Source organism: Hypomesus nipponensis, chromosome 3 (assembly GCF_054491055.1).
Source record: "Hypomesus nipponensis isolate SF chromosome 3, ASM5449105v1, whole genome shotgun sequence".
Classification (NCBI taxonomy): domain Eukaryota; kingdom Metazoa; phylum Chordata; class Actinopteri; order Osmeriformes; family Osmeridae; genus Hypomesus; species Hypomesus nipponensis.
Window position 1 is genome coordinate 12,618,775 of NC_140363.1, and position 27,769 is coordinate 12,646,543.

The 27,769-nt window shown below is 49.0% G+C and overlaps 2 protein-coding genes across 5 annotated transcripts in view; one reads left to right on the top strand and one right to left on the bottom strand.

Annotated features, from left to right (window-relative positions):
* Positions 1–23,965, top strand: part of kidins220a (kinase D-interacting substrate 220a) — a 39,353-nt gene extending 15,388 nt beyond the window's left edge. For 3 of the 4 annotated variants that reach the window (XM_084676739.1, XM_084676731.1, XM_084676747.1), the window contains 11 exons: positions 306–450; positions 822–984; positions 13,037–13,215; positions 15,365–15,591; positions 16,062–16,181; positions 16,450–16,803; positions 19,437–19,571; positions 19,794–19,892; positions 20,780–20,998; positions 21,654–21,872; positions 22,142–23,965. In XM_084676739.1, coding sequence (XP_084532865.1) covers positions 306–450; positions 822–984; positions 13,037–13,215; positions 15,365–15,591; positions 16,062–16,181; positions 16,450–16,803; positions 19,437–19,571; positions 19,794–19,892; positions 20,780–20,998; positions 21,654–21,872; positions 22,142–23,014 — 2,733 coding nt within the window. In that variant the 3' untranslated portion in view covers positions 23,015–23,965. The remainder of the gene's footprint in view (positions 1–305; positions 451–821; positions 985–13,036; positions 13,216–15,364; positions 15,592–16,061; positions 16,182–16,449; positions 16,804–19,436; positions 19,572–19,793; positions 19,893–20,779; positions 20,999–21,653; positions 21,873–22,141) is intronic. The other variant, XM_084676750.1, reaches the window with a different exon arrangement.
* Positions 23,966–25,446: 1,481 nt separating this feature from the next.
* Positions 25,447–27,448, bottom strand: id2a (inhibitor of DNA binding 2a). The gene is made up of 3 exons (XM_084676773.1): positions 26,982–27,448; positions 26,672–26,732; positions 25,447–26,075 (listed from the first exon to the last, which is right to left on the bottom strand). The coding sequence occupies exons 1-2, from the start codon at positions 27,330–27,332 to the stop codon at positions 26,676–26,678; spliced, it is 408 nt and encodes a 135-aa protein (XP_084532899.1). The 5' UTR covers positions 27,333–27,448; the 3' UTR covers positions 25,447–26,075; positions 26,672–26,675.
* Positions 27,449–27,769: the final 321 nt, after the last annotated feature.

Genomic DNA, 27,769 nt, shown 5'->3' on the forward strand with positions numbered 1-27,769 from the left:
GAGGAGGGTGGGGATGAGTTTGTTCTAATGTGAGACAACATTTCCGTTTCAGAAGACTTGTCACATGCTGGAGCCTCCAGCAGGCAGCAATGATGTCATGGTCACTAACTCTGTCAGGGTCAACCGGAATGCAGATCACAGCGGGGGGGGGGGGGGGGGGGCCAAAGCTTCTATACACAAATACTGGTGTTGTGATGAATGCCGGATCTCAGAACATTCAAACTGAGAAGAACCACTAGGTCTAACCCTGGCCTCTAACTGTCTTGGTGACATGAACGTGTGTGTGTGTGTGCGCCTACATGCAGGACACGTATCGTCGTCGTCAGATGCAGAGGACGGTGACCAGACAGATGTCGTTTGACCTGACCAAGCTGCTGGTGACGGAGGACTGGTTCAGTGACATCAGCCCCCAAACCATGAGGAGGCTTCTCAACATAGTCTCTGTCACAGGTACACCGCACAACATACATGGAGACTTGGACCTTTTTACTGTCAATTACTCATCCAATACACCTTCAAGTACTCCTTCAGAGACTCCTGGAAACATTGCTTCCAGGATTGTTCCAAATACTAATCCAAATACACCAAATACTCTTCCGAATAAACCGCCAAATAACTAAATACAACAGCAAATGCTTGTATTACTCAAAGGCCATGGTACTTCTTTGGAGCTACATTATATGCAGGTCTCCTCTCAAGCCCTTGCCAATAGACTTAAAGGTAAAGTACAATGTGAACTAAGGAAGCTTATGTTCCAAAGTACTGAATTTCTATCGCTAGATCAACGGTGTATCAGTGTTTGCTACTGGCTGTGATTCCAGGTCGCCTGCTGAGAGCCAATCAGATCATCTTTAACTGGGACCGCCTGGCATCGTGGATCAACCTGACAGAGGAGTGGCCGTACCGGACATCCTGGCTCATCCTGTTCCTGGAGGAAACAGACGGCATCTCTGACCAAGTCGCCCTCAAGACCATCTACGAGAGGTCAGCACACTCAGGCCAAAGACTCTCACGTATCATCAGCAAACGACGTGTACAAAACACACACTCTCTCTGCATGAATTGACTGGTGTAGATCAAGATGGCAAATATATGGGCAGCCAAAGCTATTAAAGGGAGTTGCTCTAGTGGGTATGAGACAAACAAAGTCGATAAGAAAACACTTAGAACATTATAGAACATTTTCTATACATATGATTTTGACCACTAGATGGCAGTAGGCAATCTTCATTTCCGCGTTCTTACGACGAGGAATACTGAAGCATCTCTCTAAACCACTGAGCAACAATACTGGCAGAGTTCTGTACTTGATCATGTTGTCTAGGGGATTTAAATGAAAAGTAGCGTATCTTTAGTTATTCTCATGCATTCAATTATTTAGTGCTATCCATGATAAATGGGTCAGAGACCGTTTTAAAATTTAAACGATAGGAGGAAGTAACAATAAGTGGTGCTTAGACTCTTCAGACCGTATCAAGGCCTAAAGCAAGAGGAGAGGAAGTGAAGAAGGAGGTGGAGGAGGAGGAGAGAGGGAAAGGAAGATGAGATGAGGAAGAGAGGAGAAGGGTGGAGGAGGGGAGCCTAAATCTGAGTCATTAGGATTGAAGCTGCTGTTCATCTAAAGCTGGCCTTTAAAGGTTGGCCCCTGCCACAGTCCACAAGAGCCTGGCCTACCTGGGGCATGGATGTGTCAGTAGGACTCAGTGTCACCCAGCCCTACCACACAGCAGTGCCCAGCCCAGCCCTACCACACAGCAGTGCCCAGCCCAGCCCTACCACACAGCAGTGCCCAGCCCAGCCCTACCACACAGCAGTGCCCAGCCCAGCCCTACCACACAGCAGTGTCACCCAGCCCTACCACACAGCAGTGTCACCCAGCCCTACCACACAGCAGTGCCCAGCCCAGCCCTACCACACAGCAGTGCCCAGCCCAGCCCTACCACACAGCAGTGCCCAGCCCAGCCCTACCACACAGCAGTATCACCCAGCCCTACCACACAGCAGTGCCCAGCCCAGCCCTACCACACAGCAGTGCCCAGCCCAGCCCTACCACACAGCAGTATCACCCAGCCCTACCACACAGCAGTGTCTCCCAGCCCTACCACACAGCAGTGTCACCCAGCCCTACCACACAGCAGTGCCCAGCCCAGCCCTACCACACAGCAGTGTCACCCAGCCCTACCACACAGCAGTGTCTCCCAGCCCTACCACACAGCAGTGTCACCCAGCCCTACCACACAGCAGTGCCCAGCCCAGCCCTACCACACAGCAGTATCACCCAGCCCTACCACACAGCAGTGTCTCCCAGCCCTACCACACAGCAGTGTCACCCAGCCCTACCACACAGCAGTGCCCAGCCCAGCCCTACCACACAGCAGTGTCACCCAGCCCTACCACACAGCAGTGTCACCCAGCCCTACCACACAGCAGTGTCACCCAGCCCTACCACACAGCAGTGCCCAGCCCAGCCCTACCACACAGCAGTGCCCAGCCCAGCCCTACCACACAGCAGTGCCCAGCCTAACCCTACCACACTACGGTACTTGGCCTGGCTAACACACTTAACGGATCCTAGCCTGCTGGAGGGCTGCTGTTGGCTGGATGCAGACAGATGTGTTTGTAGTTTTTTCTTTTTCTTTGAACATTCAGCCTTTTAGGAATGTTGTAACAAATGATGGTAGATAATAGGGACTTGATATAGTCAGAAACATCAAACTCATCGGCTCAGTAGCCGTAGTAAAACAGTGGATCCTGTTGGGCTTAGTCTCTGGTCAAATGTAGGCACAGTGGCATTGTCCTTGCCGACTTAACCACAACACACTAGTGTTAGTGTGTGTGTGTTCTGGTGTATCTATAGTTAGGTGAAGACAGGAAGCTGCAGATGAATGTAGACGCAGTGCTGAGAGGTGTTTATCTGGAGGACTCATCTCCCTGATAACACTGAGGCGTCTCTCTTCTCTGTTTCTGGGTCTGCATCTTGCTCCAGGTCTCCATCTTTTCTTTGTCTATCTCTTTGTATCCGTCCCCTCGACTACCACCCCCCCCCCCCTCAACCCCCTCTCTTTCTTGTTGCTGTTCTTTCCTCCCCTAGCTGGGGCTCTGTCACGTGGTCCCACCAGCCTCTTTTTATAGCTGACTGTGTGACTCACACTGCATGGGTCTCTTTGCGTCGGACAGACACCTCCTCCCGCCTCCCTCGACCCCAGGCCCCCGATGATGCATGCCCGCTGCAGGACGTAGGGGTTTCTCCCCTCCGAACGGTCTTCTTGCGGTCAGCATGTAACTCCACCTGACCTCCCATTCCCCTTTGCACCCCCACCCCTCCTTCCCATTCATTCCAGATCCCCCCTCTCTGATCCAGTTGTGCATCAGGCTTCGTGTTCTAATGCCTGTCAGACCATGGTCATTTAGGTAGTTGTCAAAGGCCTAATCGAATAACCCCATCTCGACTTCTAAGTTTGCCCTTGCGTGCGAGGCCAGCTCCCCGTAGCGTGTTCTGTGCTCTACCAGAGCCTTATAGTGGGATGTGTTGTTGCCAGTGCGACACACGAGAAACGGGCTGGGGGGTGTGATGTTCATTTATGTGTACACCAGTGTCCTGCCTCTCCTCCCACTGCCACGAGCACTAATAAGTGAATATATTACTGATGAAGTGTGTGTATGGGTGAGTCAGCCCCTTATAGGTCAACTGTCGACCCACATCTCAGTCACAGGGACGAATCTCTCGCTCTTCCTCTCTTCCTCTTTCGCTCTCTCGTTCTTTCTCTCTCACCACATCAGACAGCAGCCAAAGACGGGGCCCAGCCGGTGACGTTGCTGCGTTTGTTTCGACAGGAGAGGAAAGACCATCCATCCCCACCACATGACTTGAGTGTAGCCCCGCTTTGCACAAGTACCGAGCAGAAAACGAAATACATAAAAACTCAATCTCACACCGACAGGCAGTCAAAAGCTGTTTATAGCAACTTGTGTGGCAGCAGCTTGCGTGTGTGAAATATTGGAAGTGTCATTCTCGGAGCACAGCGAAAATTGTACAGATTATACCCCTGCCAAAATAGGCCCTCCGTCTAATCTGATACAGAATGTGTATAATCTGCTAATAATATCAGCCATTTTGCCATTAACAGTCCGACGGTGTTGCCAAGATGGTCTAATGGGTGAGGTTTTTCTTTTGTCAAACAAAGATGACTATGTCCTGTGGGGGATTTTGGTCCAAATCACACACATGTTCACTATATATAGTGTATACTCTCTCTCTCTCACACACACACAGCACGGCTAACTTGTTTGTCTCACTTGCACCGCAGGGAAAACTAACAAATGACACCTCGAGCACAGAGCCAGACAAGCGGGCTGCCTAACACACTTAGACAAATTGAAACCCAAACAGATGACGAGTATTACGGAGAGCTCTGCATTTCTAGCTGTCAGGTTTAGAGCCCCGCTCAACACGGTGGTGGGAATTGTTGTTTCTATCTTGGGTAAATTGAATTTAAGAGTCGAGAGTTGTGTGACGCAGTGTAGAAAGGTCAAAGCCTCCCTACTTCAGTGGTTTGTATACAAGTACATTTATGCTTCTCTAAATATTATATTTTAGAAGTGTAGATACTGTACTTTTGTATGGATGCTGTTATAAAGCAGATTTTACTTCAGGATTCACTTCACGTCGTCAGCGCTCAGCGTCTTCGCACCCTCCACCTTGTCCCTGCTACCAGGGGCGCTAACACAGCCTGGTTTGGAGATGACAGAGAAAAGAGGAGCAGAGATCTCAGGCTGGCTGGCGGTCAGGTGCTGGTCAGGATGTTCGGGGCAGGATGAGTCCTATCAGGGCCTCGGGGGAGTCTATTTCTGGAGCTCAGATCCGAGATTTTCAGCGTGAAAAGTGTTGTTGGTTCGCAGAGCAGGTTCTGGTCTGGTTCTGACATCTGGTGCCCTGTCTGTGCCAAGATGCCCCTCTGTGGTACGCGTGTGTGCCTGGCGCGGTACCTGAACCACGCTCCTTACACACACACAGACACGCTCACGCACTGCTCAAACAAACATACCTTACACACTTCCAAACACCTCTCTCTCACACACACGCACACACACACCAACACCTGACACACACCTCAAGCTCTCACACCGACGCAGGAGCATATGTCACCCCCTGCTCCTCTAGGTATCGGTGTAATTTATCAGACCCTGAGATGTGAGACCCACACACACACACACACACACACACTCCTGAAGAAGCAGAAGGCTTGGTAGAACCTGAGAAATTATTTTCCTCTCTAGCTACTTATTCTAAGCTCTAACCATATGGTTGTAGTGGGCTGGCTGTAGATCACCGGTCACGACTGTCTCATTCCATCCAAATGGGTCTGCAAAATGTTTGGCCCTTTAGCTTGACAGCACAGTCATGGCTTTCCAAATTGGCTAGTGTTAATGTCCAGATATTCACAAAACATTGACGTTAATATTAATGGAATTCTCAGTTTGATTTGACTGAAGTCATATTTTGAATTGTAACAGCTACATGAGTACTGTACTCATTTCACTGTACTAACTATGGCTTCAGAAATGGAACCATGATTGTTTATCAGTGTGCTGTCACTGGAGGGTCTGGTGAGGGATGAAATCACTTGTCTATTCGGGCCCTTGCTTTCTCTGTGTCCCTCCTGCATTCATCCAGAGAACAATCAGCTTTTCTCCTTTCTTTCTGTGTTCGTCTTTCTCTCTGTCTCTCTCGCTGTCTCACTCTCTCTCTTCAGCTTTAGAAGCCCTTCCACGGCCACCTCAAAACTTTTAACTAATGACACTTGAAATGAATACGTGCGAGGCAATTTGGTCTAATTAGGTAGACTCTTTTCCCAAGTACTGAAACATTAAGATGACACACTGTTCATTCTGGATTACTTTAATTGGTACAATTATTGTAATTTGGTCTCAATTACGCGTTGAAACAGAAGCATTTTCTAAAGCGCATGTGGGTGATTCCCTTTATGTAAAATCCTAATAAGCTCTGAAATGCTTTGCTTCGAAAGAAAAGATCTCTTTTATCCCTAGAATACTTCTGAACTTTTTCACCCTGCAATGAAGTCTTAAACATCTTTCAACTCTCTCTCTCTCTCTCTCTCTCTCTCTCTCTCACTCTCTCTGTCTCTCTCTGTAGTTTATCCGTATTTCCGTCACGTAGGAGACTTGTCTGTAGGATCTCGATGAGTGGCGGTTAACAGTGGTGCCATTTCTCGTCGCCTCCCCTCCTCAGAGGAGGGCCATTGTCCCTCAGCTAAATCCTCCAGGAGCCAGCTCGCTGGGAGGAACAAGACAACTTGTAATTCAATAGCTGCTGCCGTTATTTACCAGGAGGCCCTAAAGCTCTCTAAATGATAAAGCTGCTGAAAAGCCTTCTATTTTCCCCACAGTGAAGACTATCTCACTCTTTCACCTCTTCTCCTCCTCTCTCTCTCTCTCTGTGATTGGGGGCTCTATTGAGTCAACATACTCCGTGACAAACGGTCTGACCTGCAGATAGGAATAATGGGGTTTGGATTGGAGAGAAGAGGGGCAAATGAGAAGGAGAGAAAGTGCCATAGAGAGCAAGAAGAAGAGAGAAGGGTGGGATGACTGTTGACAGATTGTGTAGTTCATTGTCTGGAGTGTCCACATGTTGTCATGTGCCTCAGGTGTTGCATCTTGGAGTTTGGTGGTAGTCTGTCCAGGTGGTGCTCATGAACACACGCATACATGAACACACACGTACACAAACACACACATAGACACACCTCCCTCCTCCACCCCGTTGGCTTTCATATGGTCATGTTTGTCCAAAGATAGCGGTCTTGGGCTGTCCTGGCTCTGCCCATCTGTTTACTGTAGCTGAGTAAGGGCTGGGGCCTGAAGTTGTGTGTGTGTGTGTGTTTGGTAAGTGTGTGTGTGTGTTTGGTTAAGCCTAACGTGTGTCAGGTCCCTCCTCAGGTGTGGGACTTTCATGATCTAAGACTCTAAGACTGGAGTCACAGGGGACCCCATCCACCACACAAGCTCCACAGCTACTCCAGCAACATGGACACGCACTCTCCACCAAACCCAGTTTCATCCCATGTGTACGCCCGTGTGTGTGTGGCTTTGTGGTCAAGCATGTGATGGGGGGGTGGGGAATAACGTTATGTAGCATTCCTTGTTACCAAATCCTTAAGCCCTTTCATTTTTTAATAAGCTGAAGTTTAGGGATTAGGTTAAATACTTTGAAATGGGAGAAGCAGACTACTTTGTTCCTGTAGAGAACAAAATTGGTGTATGCAAGTCTGGGTGAGAAATACTGGGTGAAATGGAGGGAGGGAGGGAGGGAGGGAGGGAGGGAGGGAGGGAGGGAGGGAGGGAGGGAGGGAGGGAGGGAGGGAGGGAGGGAGGGAGGGAGGGAGGGAGGGAGGGAGGGAGGGAGGGAGGGAGGAGGGAGGGGGGGGGAGGGGGGGGGGAGAGGGGGAGAGGGAGGGAGGGGGGAGAGGGGGAGGGAGGGCAATTTACAGAGTCAGACACAGAAGGCTTTGGTTGAACCTATGGATGCGGCTATAGGCATATCAGTGATGTTTTTCTATTTTCCCTTTATGCTTTGACTGGGAGGCGGGTGGGTAGAGAGGGTATAAATAGCATGGTAGGGCTGCAGGGGTCAGCAGTGACCTTTAAGTGGACAGAGAGGCTGGTACCCCAGTCACGGGACCCAGGCCATACTGGTCCCACACTGACTTTGATGTGCCATCCAGGGCCCATGAAGGTCAACTGGGGTCAACTCCGCACATGGGGAAAGGATGGAGGGAGCGATGGGAGAGATTAAAAGGGGTGCACGTGTGGAAAGTGAGAGGTTACAAATGAAAATGCCAAGCTGGCTGAAAGCAGAGCTCTCCTGTGGAAAAGCCCTCGACAGCCAGGACAAAGGAATTATCTCTGAGGCGTCAAGGAGAAGTCGTCCTTTCCTTTCTCGCTGCACAGCTCCTTAGAAGCAGCTTTTAATTCTAAAGGTGATTATGGAGAGGTTTTTTTTCTTATCAGATTAAACAAGACTTTTTGAATGACACATTCTGAAAGTAGTTCTCAGGAACTTTATCACCCTACGTTAGGTCACTCCCCTTCTCATTGTAGGCAGGGAGGAGAAACTGAAGTAAAACAGAATGCTCTCCATATTTGTCTTTTTCTCTTCCTCCTCTCTCTTTCTCTCTCTCTCTCCTCCCCACCTCTCCCTCCCCCTCTCTCTCCTTCTACAGGATGTGTTCTATACCCTCTCTATGAGTTTCAGGGCAGGATTACAAGTCCCATCCTCTCTGTATGCTACTAAATAACACCCTGTACTGACCTGGGAGGACTCCATGGGTGACTGAACCTCTCTTATCTCTTAGTTCAGCAGTAAAGGGACTTCTCAGGCAGCTTCTTATGAATCTTCAAACCCCACATCGACTATGTCCCAACACCTCTCTTCATCCCGACCTCAGTCAGACCTGTCTCCCCATCCATGAGTATCCAGCCACAATCCTCAGCATGGGTCTTATATTCACAACGTTCCCTCTCACAGAAATCTTGAGGACAAGGCCCAGTTTTCTGATATCCTTGGAGAGGGTTAGTCCGGAACGGGTATTGAGCTTCTCTGGGTGTAGTTCAGCTGAGGCTTTTGGACTCTGGGCGGCCGGGGGTTGTTTACACATGAGTTTGATCATCATTTTAGAGAAATGTACAAGCCCAAGCCCTGTTTCAGAGAGGCCACTCTGAGGCCGTCGGCTTTACTTTATAGCAGCACGATATGGTTCCCATTACTCAGCATTGGTCTGTGGTCCCCTTGCAATGCTAAAGTCCAGTTTATTACCTAGGAATGACAATTACTGGCCTCAGCCCGGCCATGGTTGTATACAGGAAGCAGAGTTTGTTTTAATGTGCGCTGGCATGGCACAGAGAAGACGAGACCAGAGCGTAACTGGAAGCATTCGCTCCAAGAACGGCATCGGTTTTTAGCAGACTAGAACATGGCGTCGGGAGTCTAAAGTGGAACCATATTTCCTCGGGCCGCCTTTGGGTTGCTGAGTGTTTGGCAGCTTCCCCTGCCTCTACAATAACCCTCTCACTTTGGAGTGTTGACGCTTGGGGTCCATGCCAGCCAGACGGAGGCCCGATGTTGGCCTGCTCTCCCTCCCTGCTTCTCAGCCTCCTTCTCTGCTTGCTTGCCTGCCTCGAGTACCTGCTCGCCTGCCTGCTTCGAGTGCCTACCCGCCTGCTTGCCTGACTGACTGACTGACTGTCTCCACGTCAGCCAGCCTGGCATTGGCCCTGAGAGCGCCCCAGCTGGGTTCACCCACGGAATGTGCCGGAGCTGGTCCCGAACTGTGACGTTCTGTTGTTCTTCGCACTGCGGAACATTGGTTCTCTTTATGAGACTCTGAAAACAAATGTGTTGGCATTTAGCTGGGCAGCTCACTCCAGGCCGTTTATGGACATGGTCAGCCGTGCCTTGTTGTGAAGCAAGCATGGACAAATACACAAGGCGTTCGGCTGCACAGAGGGTGGCTGTAAGCAAATTCAAGTAGCGCATTCAGCCAGAGAGAGGGAGGGAGAGAGAGAGAGAGAAAGAGAGAGGGACTGAAAATGAAAAGAGTGAAAAAAGGGGGATACATTCTCCTTCTTCCTGTCAGCTGCAGTGTGTGGGAGTAAGTGTTGGAGGAGAAGAAAGGCCTGAACGCAGCCAGCTTTGCAATCCATTAGCATATGGAGAAGTCCAGAGACCTCCTGAGCACTTAACTTACCCAGCAGCCTTACACACACACTGTGGCAGTATCATGATCTTCTCTGCCGCTAGCCAGCTAGCAGAGACCAGCCTCATCAATGGGGACTATTGTATGAGAAGAGACCACTGCCCTTCTGCCTTTTAAACGGAGTAGCACACCGGCTTCCTTACATGCTAGGATCGGCCAGGCAGTCCTGGGAAACCCATCTGAGGAGAAGGATGGCTGTTGGTTGTTCACTCTGTTCATTGTTCACTTTTATCTCCTTCACTATGAGGAGGCTGTTAGTGACAATTACCAGCCTCTTCTCATCAATTGACCCCAAAAAGCTGTCATTTGAAGTGGCTGAGCGCCATTGGCAAGAGAAGTCATTCACAGGGAGCACTTTGTTACACCACACCAATTGATGGGCTTGGGCTCTTGATTAGCATCATTTAAATGGATGGGATTGGAGTGACCTCCAGCCTTGTGTCTGTTTCTGAGAACAAAGCCGGTGATAAAGACATAGGGGATGTCCTACATTCTGGATCTAGACCAGTCAGGCCTCGGGCGACCATCTGACGGAGCCTGCAGACATTTCTGACCGGCCGTGCTGACGTGAATGTTAGGAATGGACTCACGGCGTCTGGGTGCCACGTTGATAGATGCTTATGCTAACTTCACTCTGCGCTCCAGTTGTCTTTGGAAAGCGCTAATGTGACTGTGTGTTTGCATACCAGGGGGAGAAGATGGACCATCACGTACACAAAGGTTTGGCCAGCCCAGGTAAAATGGTAGCTGGGATATTAGAAGTCAAAATGACATGCTTACCAGTATAATTATACTATGTAACCCACCAGGATAAGACATCAGAGGCTTCATCAATCTTTGCGTGTGTGTATATGTATGTGTGTATATTCTATATGATTCTGACACAGGCATATATCATCATAAACTAACATTTTTGATGTGTTCGACCAGCCTCCTTTTTGAACAGTTGGATCATTTGTCCCTTTCCGGTGAATTAGTTATGGCATTTTGGTAGTGAAAGGTCATACACATCATTCAAAGTGACAGGACAGCACAAACTCGGTCATTTAATTGAGTCATACAATTAAATGATTTAATCATAAATCCAGACTTTGTTTGTGCAAAGGAATCCTGGAGTGTTGTGATGTTTTGATTAAATAAAACCTGACATGATCTGTTTCTTGAGATTTAGATTAGATCAGATCGTGTTATTAATGGCCTGTGTTTTGGAATTGTTTTTGGGACCCATCAAGACAGCTGTTTGAGTTATGGCTGTATGAGTTTTCCATATGAAGAGTCTAGATTCTGTAGATAGACAACAGAGGAGATTCCCGGGTAGATTGTTGTTGCGTGTGCGCGCTCTGCCTCGTGCGTGTGCTGTGCCTGTCTCTTATTGGTCTGTTTCCGTACACACACAAATAAACAAGGACACAGCTGGAGCTCCGACGCATCACAAGCCTGCTGCAGCGCGTGGGAAACACAACGTCAACCTCACTCCCTCACAGCCAGCCCTTCGTCCATGGAAATCCCCATCCTCACTGGCCAGGTGGTGGGCTAGTGTGTGTGTGTGTGTGTAATGCTCCTCATGTGAGAGGTCAGTTAACAGTCAACATGGCGGTATTTCCCAGCAGCCCTGGCTGACCCTCTGATAGATGGTTGTGCTGTAGCACACTAGGAGGCTTTGTCCTCTCCTCCTGTCTCCACTTCTTCTCCTCTCCTTTCCTCCTCTCCTGTCATCTCCTCTTCTCTCCTCTCTTGATTCTCAGAGTCAGCACATGAGCTTCCCTAGGAAACAGATTCTGACAGATAAATTCCTGGTTTTGAGGGCAGATAAGGGTATATTTTCACTTGGAACACTGTGTACTGCGTGGGTGTGTGCGTGATGCCCTCAGAGTCTAAGGTCTTTACTGCATTTTGTTTACCCTGCAGATCTACCTCAGCTGGCCATTAAGGAATCTGAGGGTCATTGTGTCAAACTCTCTTCTGGTAAATTGAGGCCATTTGGTCGGTATAAATCTGATTAGCCCAGCGGCACGCTGATCCCTAGATCTGGGTGCTGAGCTCACCCCGGCCTTGCTAGGTAGCTCACTAGCACGATAGTCCATTACTTTATTAGCATGGTAGCACACCAGCTCATTAGGTAGTTCCCCCTGGCCTAGCTAGGTACCTCACTAATATGGTTACACACCCTGTCCTAATTAGGTGAGCATGGTAGCACACACTGACCTAATAGGCCGGGCTCTCAAGTTTGATCCAAGATCACTGGCATTGCACTGCGGCCTGGACTAGTGTGGTGCTGTGTTGGTCTCAAGTCCCCTCTTAAACCGATCAGGAAGGGGAGCAGACCTCCAGCTTGCCCCTCAGTTTAGGGAGAGAAGGACAGGCAGTGAGCAGAGGAGTGAGGGGGGGGGGGGGGAGGCAGAAACGGAGAGAGCTGGAGCTGGAGAGGGAGGAATGGAGCGGGCTGAGAGATGTAAAGAGCGAGAGGCGATAAGCCCCAAATGTCTGCATTCTGGAGGGGTCCCCTCCTTCATCAGATAAGACCAGGCCCACGCTAGTGATGAATGTCCTAAACCCTAAATCGGACTGCTTCATATGCTCATGTCTGAATTAGAGGATTATCACGGTCGCATCTACAGATTAGTGCGGCGTGTTGTTCCTGTTTGCTTCCTTTCATATTTCCGAGCGAACATCATTTAGATGTGGATGATAGGGTTTTGCAACGCCCTCTCATCGAAGCCGATCATCAGAAGCAGCATGTCAGAGAGGGAAAATAGGAGGAAATATAGTGGGCCCTTTTTCCGGCTCTCGTACATGAAGATCTGTTGAATATGTACACAGTGGTGTTGTTACAGTGTAATTTGTGAATGTTGTTAATGTACCTTTTTAAGTGAAAACTGTGTTTGTCGAAAACATTTTTTCAAGACCGGAGGTTTATGCAGAGTGCACAAACACAAACCTTGTCAACTGAGAGCAGCTGTCTCTTTTGAGCTTCCGTTTGAAGATGGACAAATTAGCTTGCACCCCCCCACACACACACACACGCACAAACACACAAATTCTCGCTCTCATTCCTGATTGTCATCTTTCATGTTTCCTCTGCTGCAGAGGGAAGATAACGCACTCTGCTTATCTCCCTCTTTTAATCGAGTTATCTCTCCCCTCTGCTTTCTGTCTCCTCTCCCCGCGTCGCCTCCTCTCCTTGGAACTGACCTTTACACTTCAGGTAATCTCTGCCATCTAAACAGCCCCTCTGCCATTTCCTCCTCTGTGACCCGCAGGATCTCCAAGAACATCCCTACCACCAAGGACGTGGAGCCCCTGCTGGAGATCGACGGAGACATCCGGAGTTTTGAGGTCTTCCTGTCCTCTCGGACGCCGGTCCTGACGGCCCGCGACGTGGAGATGTTCCTGCCCTGCACCGTCAACCTGGACCCGAAGCTCAGGGAGATCATCGCAGGTGGGGCACGCCCCGCCGCGCTCCACACGCCCCCTATGCGCTCCGCGCACCCCACGCAAATGCCCCTCGTACATGTTTCGACTCCACCACAACATAGACACAGTCACTGCATACCATGCAACCACACACATCCGGACACCAACACACACACACGACGACAACACAGATACATAGACGTTGAATACGATGCAGACCCGTGGACGTAAACTCACAAACATATGTACACACATGCGCGCACACTTTATCACTTACCATCTCAACTGTCATCCAGTTCTTCTTTTTACCTCAAAGGCCACATCCGTCCGTAAAAACATCACAGTCCTCTCACAGTCACACAGAAGTGATGACATGACTATTCAACTGCATGTCACTGTTTAACGCTTCCCAAATCCTCTTACAAGTATCAAACACTATCCTCATAGTTTCAAAGTTGTAGTACAGTGCGTGTGTGTGTGTGCGTGTGTTAGTGCGTGCGTGTGTGTGTGCGTGACATAACAACCACCATATTTTTATGGGCCAGAGCGGGGATGTCACGTGTCAAAGAGAACTGTGAGTGACTTGAAGTGTGATTGCAGTACCATGCTGTTATTGTCCCCCACAGAGAACACACTTCCAGATCCACAGACACACACACATACACATGCCGTCTGTTCACCAGTCCAGGCCTTAGTCATACTGACCACAGAAAATACAGCTCACCAAGGCCTCTGACCAGACGTAAATATAGAGGTGCTAGACTATATTTATGAGTGTGTGTAGCATCACTCCATACTAGCTTGTTTTTGACTATTTGCATATCTGGTTGCAGAAGGTCATTTTTATCTGCATGTGCTCGTGTGCAGGTCTGTGTGTGCAGGTCTGTGTGTGCAGGTCTGTGTGTGCAGGTCTGTGTGTGCAGGTCTGTGTGTGTGTGTGCAGGTCTGTGTGTGTGTGTGTGCGCAGGTCTGTGTGTGTGCAGGTCTGTGTGTGTGCAGGTCTGTGTGTGTGCAGGTCTGTGTGTGCAGGTCTGTGTGTGTGTGTGTGTGTGTGCAGGTCTGTGTGTGCAGGTCTGTGTGTGCAGGTCTGTGTGTGCAGCTCTGTGTGTGCGCAGGTCTGTGTGCGCAGGTCTGTGTGTGCAGGTCTGTGTGTGTGTGTGCAGGTCTGTGTGTGTGTGTGCAGCTCTGTGTGTGCAGGTCTGTGTGTGCAGGTCTGTGTGTGCAGGTCTGTGTGTGCAGGTCTGTGTGTGTGTGTGCAGGTCTGTGTGTGTGCAGCTCTGTGTGTGCAGGTCTGTGTGTGTGTGCGCAGGTCTGTGTGTGCAGGTATGTGTGTGCAGGTCTGTGTGTGCAGGTCTGTGTGTGTGTGTGTGCAGGTCTGTGTGTGCAGGTCTGTGTGTGTGTGTGCAGGTCTGTGAGCTCAGCAGAAGGTGAGCGGTGTCGTTGCCTAGTCATCCAGCCCAGTGCCCAGCCAGTGGGCAGGCCCTGTCAGTGATACCCGCCCCTGAGCCTGAGTCAGTCATAAAGCCCTCATTGTGTTCACGGCAGGATTGGGTCTCACTCGGCACGTCATTCAACACACACACTTCTGACTGAGACATTCTGGTGCCTGTTCCTAACGGGCCACACAGATCCAGTCTGTCCTGCTGGCTCTGCCACTCAGCCGGGCTCCATTCAACAGGGAGACGGAAGAAAACAATTATGACTGAACGTTTAGGAGATGGGCCTACTCTCATTTTGATGTCTATCCAGCTGAGTAGTGTTCAGAGTAGAATCATTCCTGGATGGCTACCAAAAATGGTCTTGTTTAATTCTACTGCTAACAACAATGCTGGCGTTGTTCTTTTCCACTTAACTCCCTGTAGTCCCCCTTCAAATCTCAGTTCAGTGCAAGCTTGTCGGTTGTTTGATTTAAAGCCCCTCAGCAGAGTGATCAGATGAGTTGTTCTTCTAAATCAGATTGGAGTGGGAGGATCTGAGGGGCTTTATAGTTCTGGCCAAGTTCTGATCAACATCGGCGTCTCGCATAAAATAAAAATTTTCTTTCTCTCTCACTCTCTTTCACTCTCTTCCCCTCTTTCTCCCTCTCCCCCTCTCTGTCTCCCTCATTCTCTCCCCTCCATCTCATTCTCTCCATCTCTTTCTCCCCTCTCGTTTCTTTCTCTCCCTCCCCCCAGACGTCCGCGCTGCCAGGGAGCAGATGCACATTGGAGTGACCTATCCCACGCTGCCCCTGCAGGAGGCCCCGCCCCGCGCCCCGTCCATCTACGGCCAGCACTCGTCGGCCTGCTCCCCCACCGGCTCCTTTGTGGGCTCCATGCCCCCCCCAGGGGTGATGCCCCCCCAGCCACACAGCAGCTATTTCAGTGGCATGACCGGACCCCAGCACCCCTTCTACAACCGGGTGAGGCGCTCCGCAGGGCTTCAGCAGCAGCCCATAACCCCGCCTCAGATAGTTCCCCGCTTGCTCCTGAACGTAGCTCACTGTGTCCTAGTCATAATGCAAGACTCCACTAAGTACCGGGTGGCTTTTGGAAACAGCACCGCCTTCTAGAATGTGTCCCAATGACAGTTAACATTACAATGCTCCCTTGTGAGACACTAGACTTCATTATGCTTCACCGTAGACTAGGGTCCAGTGTCCTTACGTGGAGAAAAAAAACTAACCTACCTCACGTTGTTCCCCATCGAGTGATGGCTCATTGATGGTTCTCTGTGTGCGATTCTCTTTGTGTGATTCTGTGTGTGTGTGTGATTGTCTGTGTGTGCAAGCTCCCTCATACGATCTCCATGGCATGTAGTGGCGGTGTTGTTGTTGTGGTTGTTAACCCTCTCCCTGGTTGTGTTGTGTTGTCCTGGCTGTGTTCCCCATAGCCATACTTCCCCCACCATGTCTATCACCTGCCAAGGCAGTACGCCGGCCCCTCCCTCCATGCCCCCTCCTCCCGCCCCTTCATTAAACCCGGCCAGCCCAGGGAAGCCAGCGGTGGACTTGTAAGTACAGACGTGTCAATCAGCCAAACAAGTGTTCATGGTCGTGTGTAGTGATACTCTAGATGTTAGTTGTAGCTGTAGTAGTCAATACAGTCACATGTACACTTTACATCTGGTCTTTATCTTTCAACTTTGTGTTTGTTTGTATGGCTTTTTTTTAAGCAGGTGTGTACTTTCGACATTGTTGTTTGTCTTTGTTCCTCCTCGAATGAGCCACGTGAACAGTCAAGGATTGACCGTCTTGTGATCTGTGCCCCTCTCCTTTCAGGGTCACTGTAAGATTATAATACTGACTCCTAACAATCTCACAGGCCGTGGTGAAAACCTTCTAAACGACATACACTATCCCCCTCTCTCCTCCTCCCTCCCTCCCCCCCCAGAAGGGATGAAGTCATGTGTTATCATCCCAGTGGTCCACTTCCTGTCAGCCCTAGTTGTGATTAGCCTAGCCCTCAATGTGCAGCCAGCAGCCAAACCCACACCCTGCCTCTGCCCCCTTCTCTTGTGTTCTCTGCCCCGTTCTGTGTTGTTTGGGCCCTGGGCCCTGTGTCAGGATGTTATTCCAGAGGATGCCAGAGAGGACCTCCCCCCCTCTCCCTCCTCCCCCCAAGAGCCCCACATGGTAACCCTGCCAGCTCACACACAGTAGATAACTAACTCTCGGCCTTGGACTTGAAGTGGACTTGCCATCTAGAAGTTTCTAACGGGCCCGGCAGTGTCCTGTGTGTTTCGCTGCTTCTGTTCCTCTCTGATTAGTTCTATGCACAACGCAACTAACCCACAAAACACACAGCAACCCAGATAACCGTTGTATGAGCTGAATGACCGACCGGCATCCCAGTGAATTAACACTGAACCACACACTGGTTGGACTGGCAGCTGTGAAGTTTAAGATTATCGCCTCAGCTGTCATGACTTTCTGTCACAACAGATTACGCATGAATCCCCCTATTTACTAACGCCTCTCCATAATACTATCTCAACATTTACACACAACAGAAATGTTGCATGTGTAAACCCAAGCCCAACATCCCAGCCACGGCCTCCAGCAGCATGCTGGGAGGGAACCAGCCACACAGACTGCCACTGCTCCCGTTCTACCCCTCCACCCCACGCCCAGACACACCCAAAGAACAGCAGAGCCAGTGTGAACCCAGGTGTCATTAACACAGTCATCAGTACTGGATACACACTGGAAAAGAGGTGCACTGTCTGACAGGGGCTCCTTGTGGTGAGTATGAAGGGACTTGACATTGAGGACCATTCACATGCCGTGCTCTGGTGAGGGGTATCTGTTGCAGAGAATGTTCCCTGTCCAGAGCCCCAGCACGTGCAGAGAGACCCAGAGAGACAGAGCTCTCTGTGAGTCTGTGTTCAGTGCAGACCTTTGTCACGCCTCCTTCTCAGACTACTTGCTTGCTTGTAAGGACTTGGGAAGGGAGGCAAAGGGGTTCAGGCAAAATGTTTTCTCTCCCAATGTGCTTTGTTAATCTCTCCTTACCTCCTTCCGTCTCCTCTTCCTATTTCCCTCCATCTTTGACTCCATTTTTTCCCGCTCTGTTCCTCCCTCTCCCTCATCTCTTCCCATCTCCTCGCCCTTCCTCTGTCTGAATCCCACCCTCCCAGTATGTTGGTATAGTTACGTCTGTTTCTGTCTGTATGTGTGTCTATCTCTGTGTGTATGTGTATCTCTGTGTGTGTGTAAGTCTGTGTGTGTATCTCTGTGTGTATCTGTGTGTGTGTGTGCTTGCAGTGGGCGGCCCAGTGTAATTGGCTGGCCGATGGTGTGAGTGTGTGTTGCTCTGGCAGGGAGGATTAGCATGGGAGGGTGTGTGGCGGTAGGGCACAATGAGGCAGGGCTTATCTCCTCCCTGAGACGCTTCCTCCCTCCCTGGCCTGTGTTTCCTCCTTCCCATCCCTCCACTCTGTCGCCGTAGCAAGCTGTAATTACAGCCTTATCACACAGGCAGTCTGGGGGGAGGACTCGTTTAAAGGCTTTCTTAGAATGGAAACTTCTGCTTTTTTGGGGGGGTGTGTGTGTGTCGGGGGTGTGTCTCAACTCCATTTCTTAGCTTTCTGTTGCTCTTCCTCTTCAACAATCATGCTCTCGGCTCTGCTCTTTTCTCTTTCTCTGTAAAGATTATCTTCTGAATGCTCGCTCACTGTTTCCAGAGAAGCTCAATCTCCCTCTGTCGTAATTCTTCGTCAAATAGCCTCAAGTCGTTCAGCTGTAAAAGAGCTTTTCCCTGCTGTGTACAGATAAATGTCTTATGTGTGCTCTGGGCTGGTCTGGTCTGATGTCAATATGTCTCCTGTTCGAGCTCGGATGATGAGTTCAGCATGTGACCTAATGTCCCGCTCATGTCTGTCTGTCTGTCTCTGTTTCTCCATCTATCTCTTTCCCCTAAAGCAGTTCAAGTTGCTGCCTCACAAAGCCAAGCAGGTACACATGGAGTTCTGTGGGTTTTCCATCCATCTTTCTCTTTCCTCTTCCCATGCGTCACTCAACCACCAGCACTAACCCATCCTCTGCCTCCGCTACCCAGCATGCATTAGAAAACGGATTCCCACGTCTGCTCACTAATGAGAAGCCTATTGTACCCCCAACAAGCTTCACAGCACGGCCACAAGTGTGGGAGCACAGAAGTTGTCCCTTAAGCCGCCGCAGTCTGGCCTGAGTCAACAAACAAAGCTGCCGCCCAGGCTGAGACTGTCTCCATGTCATTCTACCACGTGGGGGGAGAGAGGGAAGGAGGCAAGGAGATAGAGGGGGGAGGGGGATGGATGGATGGGTGAAGGAAGGAAAGTAGAATTGTAGGACAGCGGCAGCCTTTAAGAGTGAAAGCAGGCCTCACACACACACGCACACACACACACACACACTGAGGTCAATACGTCAGTACATGTGTATTGAAGGGAATTCAACCATGGCAGTCTGTTGCAGACAGCACACCTGGTGCTGGTCTCCACACACAGGTCCTCTCTGCAGGTGCTTGCTCTCACAAAGACCGTTGGTTTTGTAGTGGTGCGCCCCCTCGTTTGTTCCCCGCCTGTAAAACCAGAAATGCTGAATGTCACTGTAGTGAGCAGGTTCTGGTTAAGAGCCCATAACAGACTGTTCTGTTTGGAGTGTTCTAACAGTTTGACTTTGAGCTTGGAAAACCTGACTAAATCATTAACGCAAAGGTATTTGTAATTCAGTGTCTTACTCTGTCTGTGTGTGTGTCTGTCTGTGTCTGTCTGTGTGTGTGACAGGGTGGCTCCGGGGTGCCAGGGGCCCCCGTGGTCCTGCTGAGCTCTCTGACCGTGGACGCGGTGTGTGAGCGCGTCAAGCAGATAGACGGCATGGAGCCCAACATGCTGTGTCAGTACACCACCACCATCAAGAAGGTGGGGCTCTCTCCCTGTCCGTCGGAAAACACTTCCCATCACCTTTTCTTACTCAGTATAAGGTCCTATGTGAGAGATCTGCCTACAGTAGATCTGTATCGATATCCTAGCTTGTCCCGGCGTCTTACCTTCACTCTCCACCACACTTCTCACTGTATGACCTTTGACCCACGACCCGCTAACATGTCCCTGCGTCTTCTGAACCTGTGCTCTCCCGCCCAGGCCAACGTGAACGGGCGCGTTCTGTCCCAGTGTAACCTGGACGAGCTGAAGAAGGAGATGGACATGAACTTTGGGGACTGGCAGCTGTTCAGAGCCACGGTAAGAAGAACCCCCCCCCCCCCCCCCCCCACATCGTTAAAAACATCCCCCCTCTTTTGTTGAAGCTTTAGTATTGGTTCCCATGTGTGTTTACCCTCCTCCTCCTCTCCTCTTCTCATCTTTCACCACCCTAATATCTGTGTGCAGTTCATGGGTTGTGTCCTTCCTTTTTATTTCATTTTTTTAATGCCAAAATATCCGTCATCTTGCGATCGTCTCCGTCCAGATCCCTCTGGGGTTATAAGGAGATTTTATAATCCGCATTACGAGAAGGCGGTATGCTGGCGGCCCTGAAATCAGGAGCACATGTAGCTGGGTTGATCAGATGTCCGTTTGTGCCTCTACAAGACGATGTTGTGTTGCCAGGATGCGGCGAGCCGGGCCATCTGGTCCAAGATGGCTGATAGGAGGATGAAGGAGGGGTATTGTCAGGGAGAGAGGGGAAAAGAGCGAGCAGCCTCCCAAGCCGAGGGATCTGAATCACTCTTAACTTTACGAGTGACTGCCTGTCTCCCTCTTCAGAACAGACATCGCTGCAGTTGTTTGGCTTCCTGTGTCGGCTCCACTGCAGGTTCCCCAGGGCCTAGCTAAAACCAACAACTTTCACCTCTTGACCACATGGGTTAACCGACCCACCTATTTCATTACCGTTAATCCTAATAATGGAACAATGTATTCATTTGGCAAACGCTTCTACCCAAAGCAATGTTGCAGGGGGAATGATTCGAACCTGAAACCCCAGGGTGTGCAGTCACATGCTCTATAACTGTCCTGCTCTTTCCCCTTTACATCTTATATCTCTAGTCTGTTGTCGGCCAATTACAGAAAGCGACGCTGTCACAACCAAGCGTATTTGACTGTGTGTCTGCCCCCGTGCGTGTCTCCAGGTGATGGACCTGCGTCAGGCTGAGAGCCAGGCCCTGCAGGAGGACTCTCGGGCGGGCAGCGAGCAGGGCAGCAGCCTGCTCCATGGAGACCCAGGACCCAGGCGCTCCGGGCCCCTCCCCCACCACGACACGGGCTTCAGCCTCAACCTCAGCTTCGAGGAGCTCAGCACCGCCGGCCTGGAGGAGCCCCCCCGAAACACCAGCCACACACACTGGCCGGTGGGGAAGTTCGACACACACACACACACACACACTGCATATGAATACACGTTTGCATAAAGCGAATTATCAGCTCACGCGTTTTTTGCACGGAAATATGGCTCCACACGCACAGGCACGCACAGTTGCTCCGGGTTTGTCGGCCCGGGGTGGTGTGAAGCAGTTAAACACGCACATGTATACGAGCTCAGTCAAGCAGTTACTACAACCCGTTTTAGTCAGTGGTTGTGACCTCAACAGAAGCCTATTAGCATGTGGTTTGGGCAGATATGAGAACATGGCTGCATTGACCTCTTTGGGTGCAGGAAGTTAATGGAGCTCTTGGACGTGCCTGCTCACACACACACACACACACACACAACACAACACAACACCAACCACCAAAAGACAAGGTGTTAGAGGGCCTCACGCTTGTTATTTTTGCCCTCTATGTTCTCAACTGTCTTAACACACAAACAAGGCCACATTCTCAAGTACAACTCAGTGTCATAGTAGGTTGTATGGTGAGGTAATGTTCAGTGCATAGCACTTGTAATTAATTTGCTCCAAACAAATGATACAAGTAAGTTCCCCCCCTTAACATCTCACATCAAAATCAAATAATTCCTCCATCCCTCCCCCGCTCTCCATTCCTCTCCTCCCCCTCCTCTCCCAGGCGCCCGGCCACCGCACCTCCAGCATGTCCAGTCTCAACTCCCAGGAGTCGTCCAACGACATCTGCAAGCTGACGGACAAGCACCAAGCTGAGTACCGTGACGCCTACCGGGAATACGTGGCCCAGATGGCCCAGCTGGACCTGGCCGGCAGCGGGGGAGAGAGGCCTGTGCTGCCCCTCCCCGGACAGTTCCTCCAGAACCCAGCCCCCGACGACAAGGTGGGTGGCTGTAGACAGCCTGTGATCAGGAAGGTTTTGATCTTATAAAAGGCCATGTAAATACACTGGGTCTTGTGTGTGTGTGTGTGTGTTTTGAGGGGGGGGGCGGGGGTTTGGTTCAAGGCGTCTAGGTGTTTACAGAGACGGGTAATAACCAGCTTAATGATTTTGCCTTGATTTTGATCCAGTACGTTCTGTTTGTCTACTCTTCTAACGTGTTGGTTTCCTGTCTGAGGGGTAGACAAAATTCTAACTCGCGTCTTCTTCAGGCCAAAGAAGGTGCTGACCAGGAGGGCCGTAAACCCTTCCCCAAGCGAGGAACCAAGCCCTCCGACACTCCAGACTTCCCCTGTGCAGCCGACGGCCTCCCCCTGGACCCCATCAGCGAGGAGGACGAGAAGCTGGACCACAGCTCCTCTAAGCCAGGCTCCAAGGCCAAAGGAGCTGGTCCCCTCTACCATAAGCTGCCCAGCGATGAGGATTCTGGGCCAGATGAGTCCTCTGACAGCACCCCTCTTCTCCACCAGGGCACACACACACCCTCCACCACCACCAAGGCCCCAAGTTCCCTGGCCAAGGTAAGCCTGCTCCCCGACTTAGCCATGGATAAGAAGGACTCCTCCGACTCTGGGGTGCGCTCTGAGGAGAGCTCCTCGGTCCACTCCCTGGAAGAGGATCTGCAGGAGGAAGCCGTGAAGCCCAGTCTGATAGAGCTGGAGCTGGAGGGGCTGGTGAAGAAGCGCGGCCTGCTGCCCAGCAGCCTGAGTGGGCTCCAGGACCCAGTCGTGGCCCGCATGTCCATCTGCTCTGAGGCAGCCTCCGAGGCCAGCCTCATGGCCAGCAGCCCCGACGAGACCTGGCCGGCCACGCCCGGGGGAGGCCTCACCAACCTGAACCGCACCCCCAGCAACACCACGCTCAACAACAACACCAACAACTCCACCACCACCAGTCAGCAGGCCATCATCCCAGACCAGGAGACATCCACCACCTCCTCACCCCTCAACCCCTCGGTCATCATCACCTCGGGCTCCAGCACCGATACCGTGGGCCTCCGCAACCAAAACCTGAGGGGCATCATTCTAAAGAGGGGCCTCGGCACGGATGAGGCCCTGGGGGACGAAAGAGAGAGCGTCCTGTAAGGAAGGCAGGGAGTTCTACTTTGTAGGATGGGGTTGATGTTGTTGGATGTTGTGAAGTGTTTCTAAGTGTGGATGTAGAGAAATTGTTTGCAGTTACATTGGTAGGACCCCCCCACCACCACCACCTTGTTGTTCCTAAATGTGAAGATTATTAAAAATATATCTGAAGTTGATTAAGTGGAAGTAAGCTACTTTTAAAAAATTGAATCAGAGAGAAAAGCAGTAATGGTTGGTATCACAGAAAATTACCCTTCTTTTTCAGTCTGACATGAAAATGTTTAATTTGGGGATGAAGAAATAACTGCCTGTTTTGTGAAAAAGCCTAAAACTAAAATAATTTGATTGTATAATTGTATGTTAATGATGTTTAACAAACAAAGAGGTTATATTAATTAGAAACATCTCTAAATTCAAACTTTGTTATCGAGTTGGCCCTTCTGCTGTCAAGTTCACATTTGCAATTTAATGTTGTGGTGTATCTGTAGAAACCATTTTGTGGAGTGCTGTGTTTTCCACGTTGGCTTGTGGATTTATGCATTGGTGGTAAATGTACAGTGGTGTGCATGTTGTGCAGTGTTTTGTGCTTCATTTGATCCATGTGTTGCTAACTTCTGCAAACAAAATATTGACAAAAAGATCAACTGAAAAAAAGTGCCATTTAAAATGGTCATGTTCTGTAGTCTTGCAATGTGCATCTTTTTCTTGCGACACCTTTCTCCACATTGTTACTCAAATGAAACTAGATCTGCTGCTAGTGCTGTGCTAGACAGCTGAAGATGGGGAGTTCAGTTGTAAACCGTGGTGTTGTGTGTTACTGTGACTGGTAGAAAACACAAGGGTTTCTTCATACAGTGCCCTGACTGATACAGTGCTTTTCTCTAAGGTGCAATGTGATGACTCTTTTTTTGTGAATGAAAATAAACCTATTGGATGTTTGAACTCCAGATACAATCTACAGTTGATCTCTTACTCCTATAACAGAAGGCACATAATGTAACAGTGTTGCTGACAAGGGTTGAAGAACTGTCATTTTAAACATCAACTTCCATGAACACACATGATTACAGAGAAGACTAATATTATTATTTTAATCGAAGGCTTATTTAAATCGAAATAAGTGTAGTCAACTATATACTGTATTTACGACATTGTTATATAGTATATTAACTATGTCTAGTAGTCAACAAACAGTTCACACCACTAGGAGAGGGGTGGCATGCTTTTGGGGACATGCTCTTCTCTCCAGTAGGTGGCAGACTATCCATACAAACCCGTGATAGACGGGAAGGCCGGCAACTGTAGATGGTTTTGGATCGTCGTCGTGGGTATTAACTTTTAGCATGTCGGTGAGAATGTAAGCTTTGGATGATTGTGAGGTATTGTCACCATTTATTTTGTGTTTGTTTGGCGTGAAGTATTCCCCGAACAGCAAGTGATTACCATTGTTTTGGGGTTAGCCACAAGTTGTTAGCATTGAGATGTCAAATCTGTGATATACGTATGCCCCATCTATCGCAGAGTTCGTGACTTTGAACTTTTCTGAAGGGACCCATTAGTGGGAAATGAATGCACCTGATTGTAAGTCACTGAAGATGTGATAGTCGTTTCGAAAATCCCCTGTTGCTTTAAAAGCAATAGTTTCTGATGACGTAGTTAAAAGGGTAATCCGATTAAGTAAAGGAGAAAGTTGGAGGGACAACTAGTGTGCCTTGACTAATGAAAAGGTAGCCCCCTTTATAGCTTTCTTGACCTCGTCGGAACAAACTGGTTGTCCTCCAACTTTAAGCGCCACTTATTTCATGTCCATTGAGGCAATGGCCTGACAACGGGTCATAAATGGCATTCCTACATCGGCCAATGGGTTCTAAGTACAAATAGCCTAGCTGTATATTTAATTGAGGCGAAGGATCTAAGAATCGATGTCTTCAGTGCGTTGAGAGCTTTCAGAAGTGAGTATAGGCCTGCATTGACAATCAGCTTTGATGCTCAACCAGAATTAACAGGATTGACACTTGCCATGGCACTGGGTGGCATTCTGTCAGATATCAACCAAGACTATACCTGCTGCCCATCACTATTTGCGGTGAAATGTGGAGGACATTTCATGTGTACTTTCCATGTATTCAACACCTCTCATGTATTAAGAACCCTATCAAATGTCCCCTCCCGTAGATCTGAAGTCGACCCGTTCTTTGTCCAGCGCAACTCAAAAGATAATAATAAAGCATAGCTTATATGGGCCAGTAAGAATCTTAAATTACAGTAGACTAATAGCCTATAAGAAAATAGTGTCACTTCTGCTATTTGAATGCATGATGATTTACGTACTGGATACTGTGATCACATTTTGATTGTAGTCTATCCTTCGTCACACTATATCTCTCAAACCCAATTTTCTTCACTTTCTCTTAAGACTCTGGACTGCAACGAGATCAAATAATGCATTTGATTTATTTTTTTTGTATAAAAAAGGTACAATTTACATTATTACTTTTATAAAAAGTCTCAGCATAATTAAGTACAGCATTACACTTTTGCAGAAATTTGCAATTCCTGCAACTATACAAGATAAAACTCCGGAGGAGTTAACAAGGTTTCACTCATTCATTTTTTTTCTTTTTCATTTCTTTTTTTTTTCCTTTTTTTTTTTTTTTTTTTTTCTTTACAACGTCCAGTCCTTCATGTGCCAAAAGAGTAACAATTCTGACAAGACAGACTCAGCTTTTTACAGCAACTAACCAACTTGTATTCTATTCACGTTCCACCTCCGCAAAAAAAGCGAAGACTTCAAGGAGGGGGGAAATCCTTGTGACAATATAATCTCTTCTGTTTTCTCCCATTCTTGGGAATATAGCACGCCTTCCATTTCAAGAAAGGACAACAACAAAAAAGTCTTAAGATAAATAATATGAGTGCCCGAACAGAAAACACATCACATAGATTGTCCTTTATAAGCAAAGTCTCTTGATTGAGTTAAAGAAAAAATCCAGACCCGAGGACCAAAACTGAAGAGAAAAGGCCTGTTCCCAGGTCCCGTGTGTTCTGCGTCTTAACCAAACACCTGCAAAAGATTGAGAAAGAGAGGCGTGTTTAGAAAATGCAAACAGGGCAGAGATCCGGACAGGCTGGCGCCAGAGAGGAAGCCGCAGTTTTAACATTTAACCAAACACTCAAATACTGAGCAAACCCTGGGCTCCAGATGTACACACAAGCACACACACACTAACGCTGCACTGGGCACTCTCTCACAACTTCAGCCTACAATCTGGCAAAGAATCTGCGTAATTGCTGCTCAGTCGGCGCCTACCCTCTTCTTGCACCAATTATCTGCAGACATCTAGTATAATCCAAACAACTATTATTATGTGTTCTATTACAGAAGCTATAGGCCTAATGAAACACGAGCGGCTCCGAGTAATGGCGCTATTACGACGAAGATAACGATTATTTTCATATACAGAGCATAAAACAAGAGGCCTTCTTTGAAGCAAAATTATTCATCTGCAATGCACGTATATCACATTCTGAATCGATTAGCATCGAAAGATGGAAACACATTCGGCGAACTGACGTATTTATGTACTATTATTGTGCCCGATGGGGGCTGACAGACGAGAATCTGGGCAGACAGAGCGGACAGGAGGACAGCCTACTTACCGCTTTAACGATGAAGAGTCCTGCTGTCATCTGTCAGCAGCTCTCCCGGGAACTCCGGGGACTGAAAACAAACAAACAAACGTTAATTTATAAACAACCGCATTACATTAGAAGATGTATGTGATCATGTAGGCTACAATGAAAATGTCTCCGCCTCTCAACGTCGATCGTAGGCAAGATGCCATTCTCTCATAAGACCTGAACAAAACGCATTTAAAATATTCAGATCCTTTGTATTGAAGGAAAACTGAACCACTAATGTGTGCACCGTAAACAACCGACATCGTATGTTTTTGTTAAATAGATTTACCTGTAATGACAAGATGCTGATATCTGTGTTAAGAGTTGTCAGCGGTGTTCTGGACATCGCCTGCCCCGGCCGTGGGTGATGGAGGCTTGTTATTGCGGAATTGGAGTCAAGTGCGATCTGCAGGTCCAGAATGTAATCGATGACATGCTGCAGGATTTCCATCTTGCTCACGTTCTTGTTCTGGGGGATGCTGGGCACGAGCTCCTTCAGCTTGGAGTAGCAGTCGTTCATATTGTATAGCAGGCTTAACGGGTCGTCCACGGGGGTCTTGCTCCGTGAGATTCCGAGCGTGTGATCAGACAGATTCGCGCTGTTTATCCGGAAAGACCTTACTGGGCTTATTGCTTTCATGTTGACACTTCGTACAAGGCTGTCAATGCTGGCGTTGAAAGGTTTGTATCAATGCTCGTTCCTATTCCTTCCAGACGATCGTTCAGCGTACTGACTGGCTTTCAGCGCTGTCATTGCTTTTTATATAGCAACCGCTCAGGCTCGCTACGCAGGGCTTTCGAGTATTTTGATTGGATGGACAGACGACGTCAGTCACCATTCTCAAGCTGCCTTATTGGCTTATCGTGCTCGACACGTAGAATCCCTCCCTTATCTACGGAAAATTGAGCCCTTACCTGTTTCTGATCAAGAAAATTAATGATTCCTAATTTTGCACCAGGCGAATGTCAAGCCGGAGCGTGCACTTTCCGGAAGACTGATGGAATTTCAAGATAAGGTGGAAAAGTTCAATTCAAAAACAGCTTCCTTTTTTATAATTTTTTAAAGTAGAAAGTTAT

What these genes read in the sequence shown, in the direction of transcription:
- id2a (XM_084676773.1), bottom strand. Translation starts at nt 27,332, where the DNA reads ATGAAAGCAATAAGCCCAGTAAGGTCTTTCCGGATAAACAGCGCGAAT. An exon ending in TCAGCATCTTGTCATTACAG is followed by an intron (nt 26,733 to 26,981) that starts GTAAATCTATTT and finishes GTTTGTTTTCAG; the next exon opens with TCCCCGGAGTTCCCGGGAGA.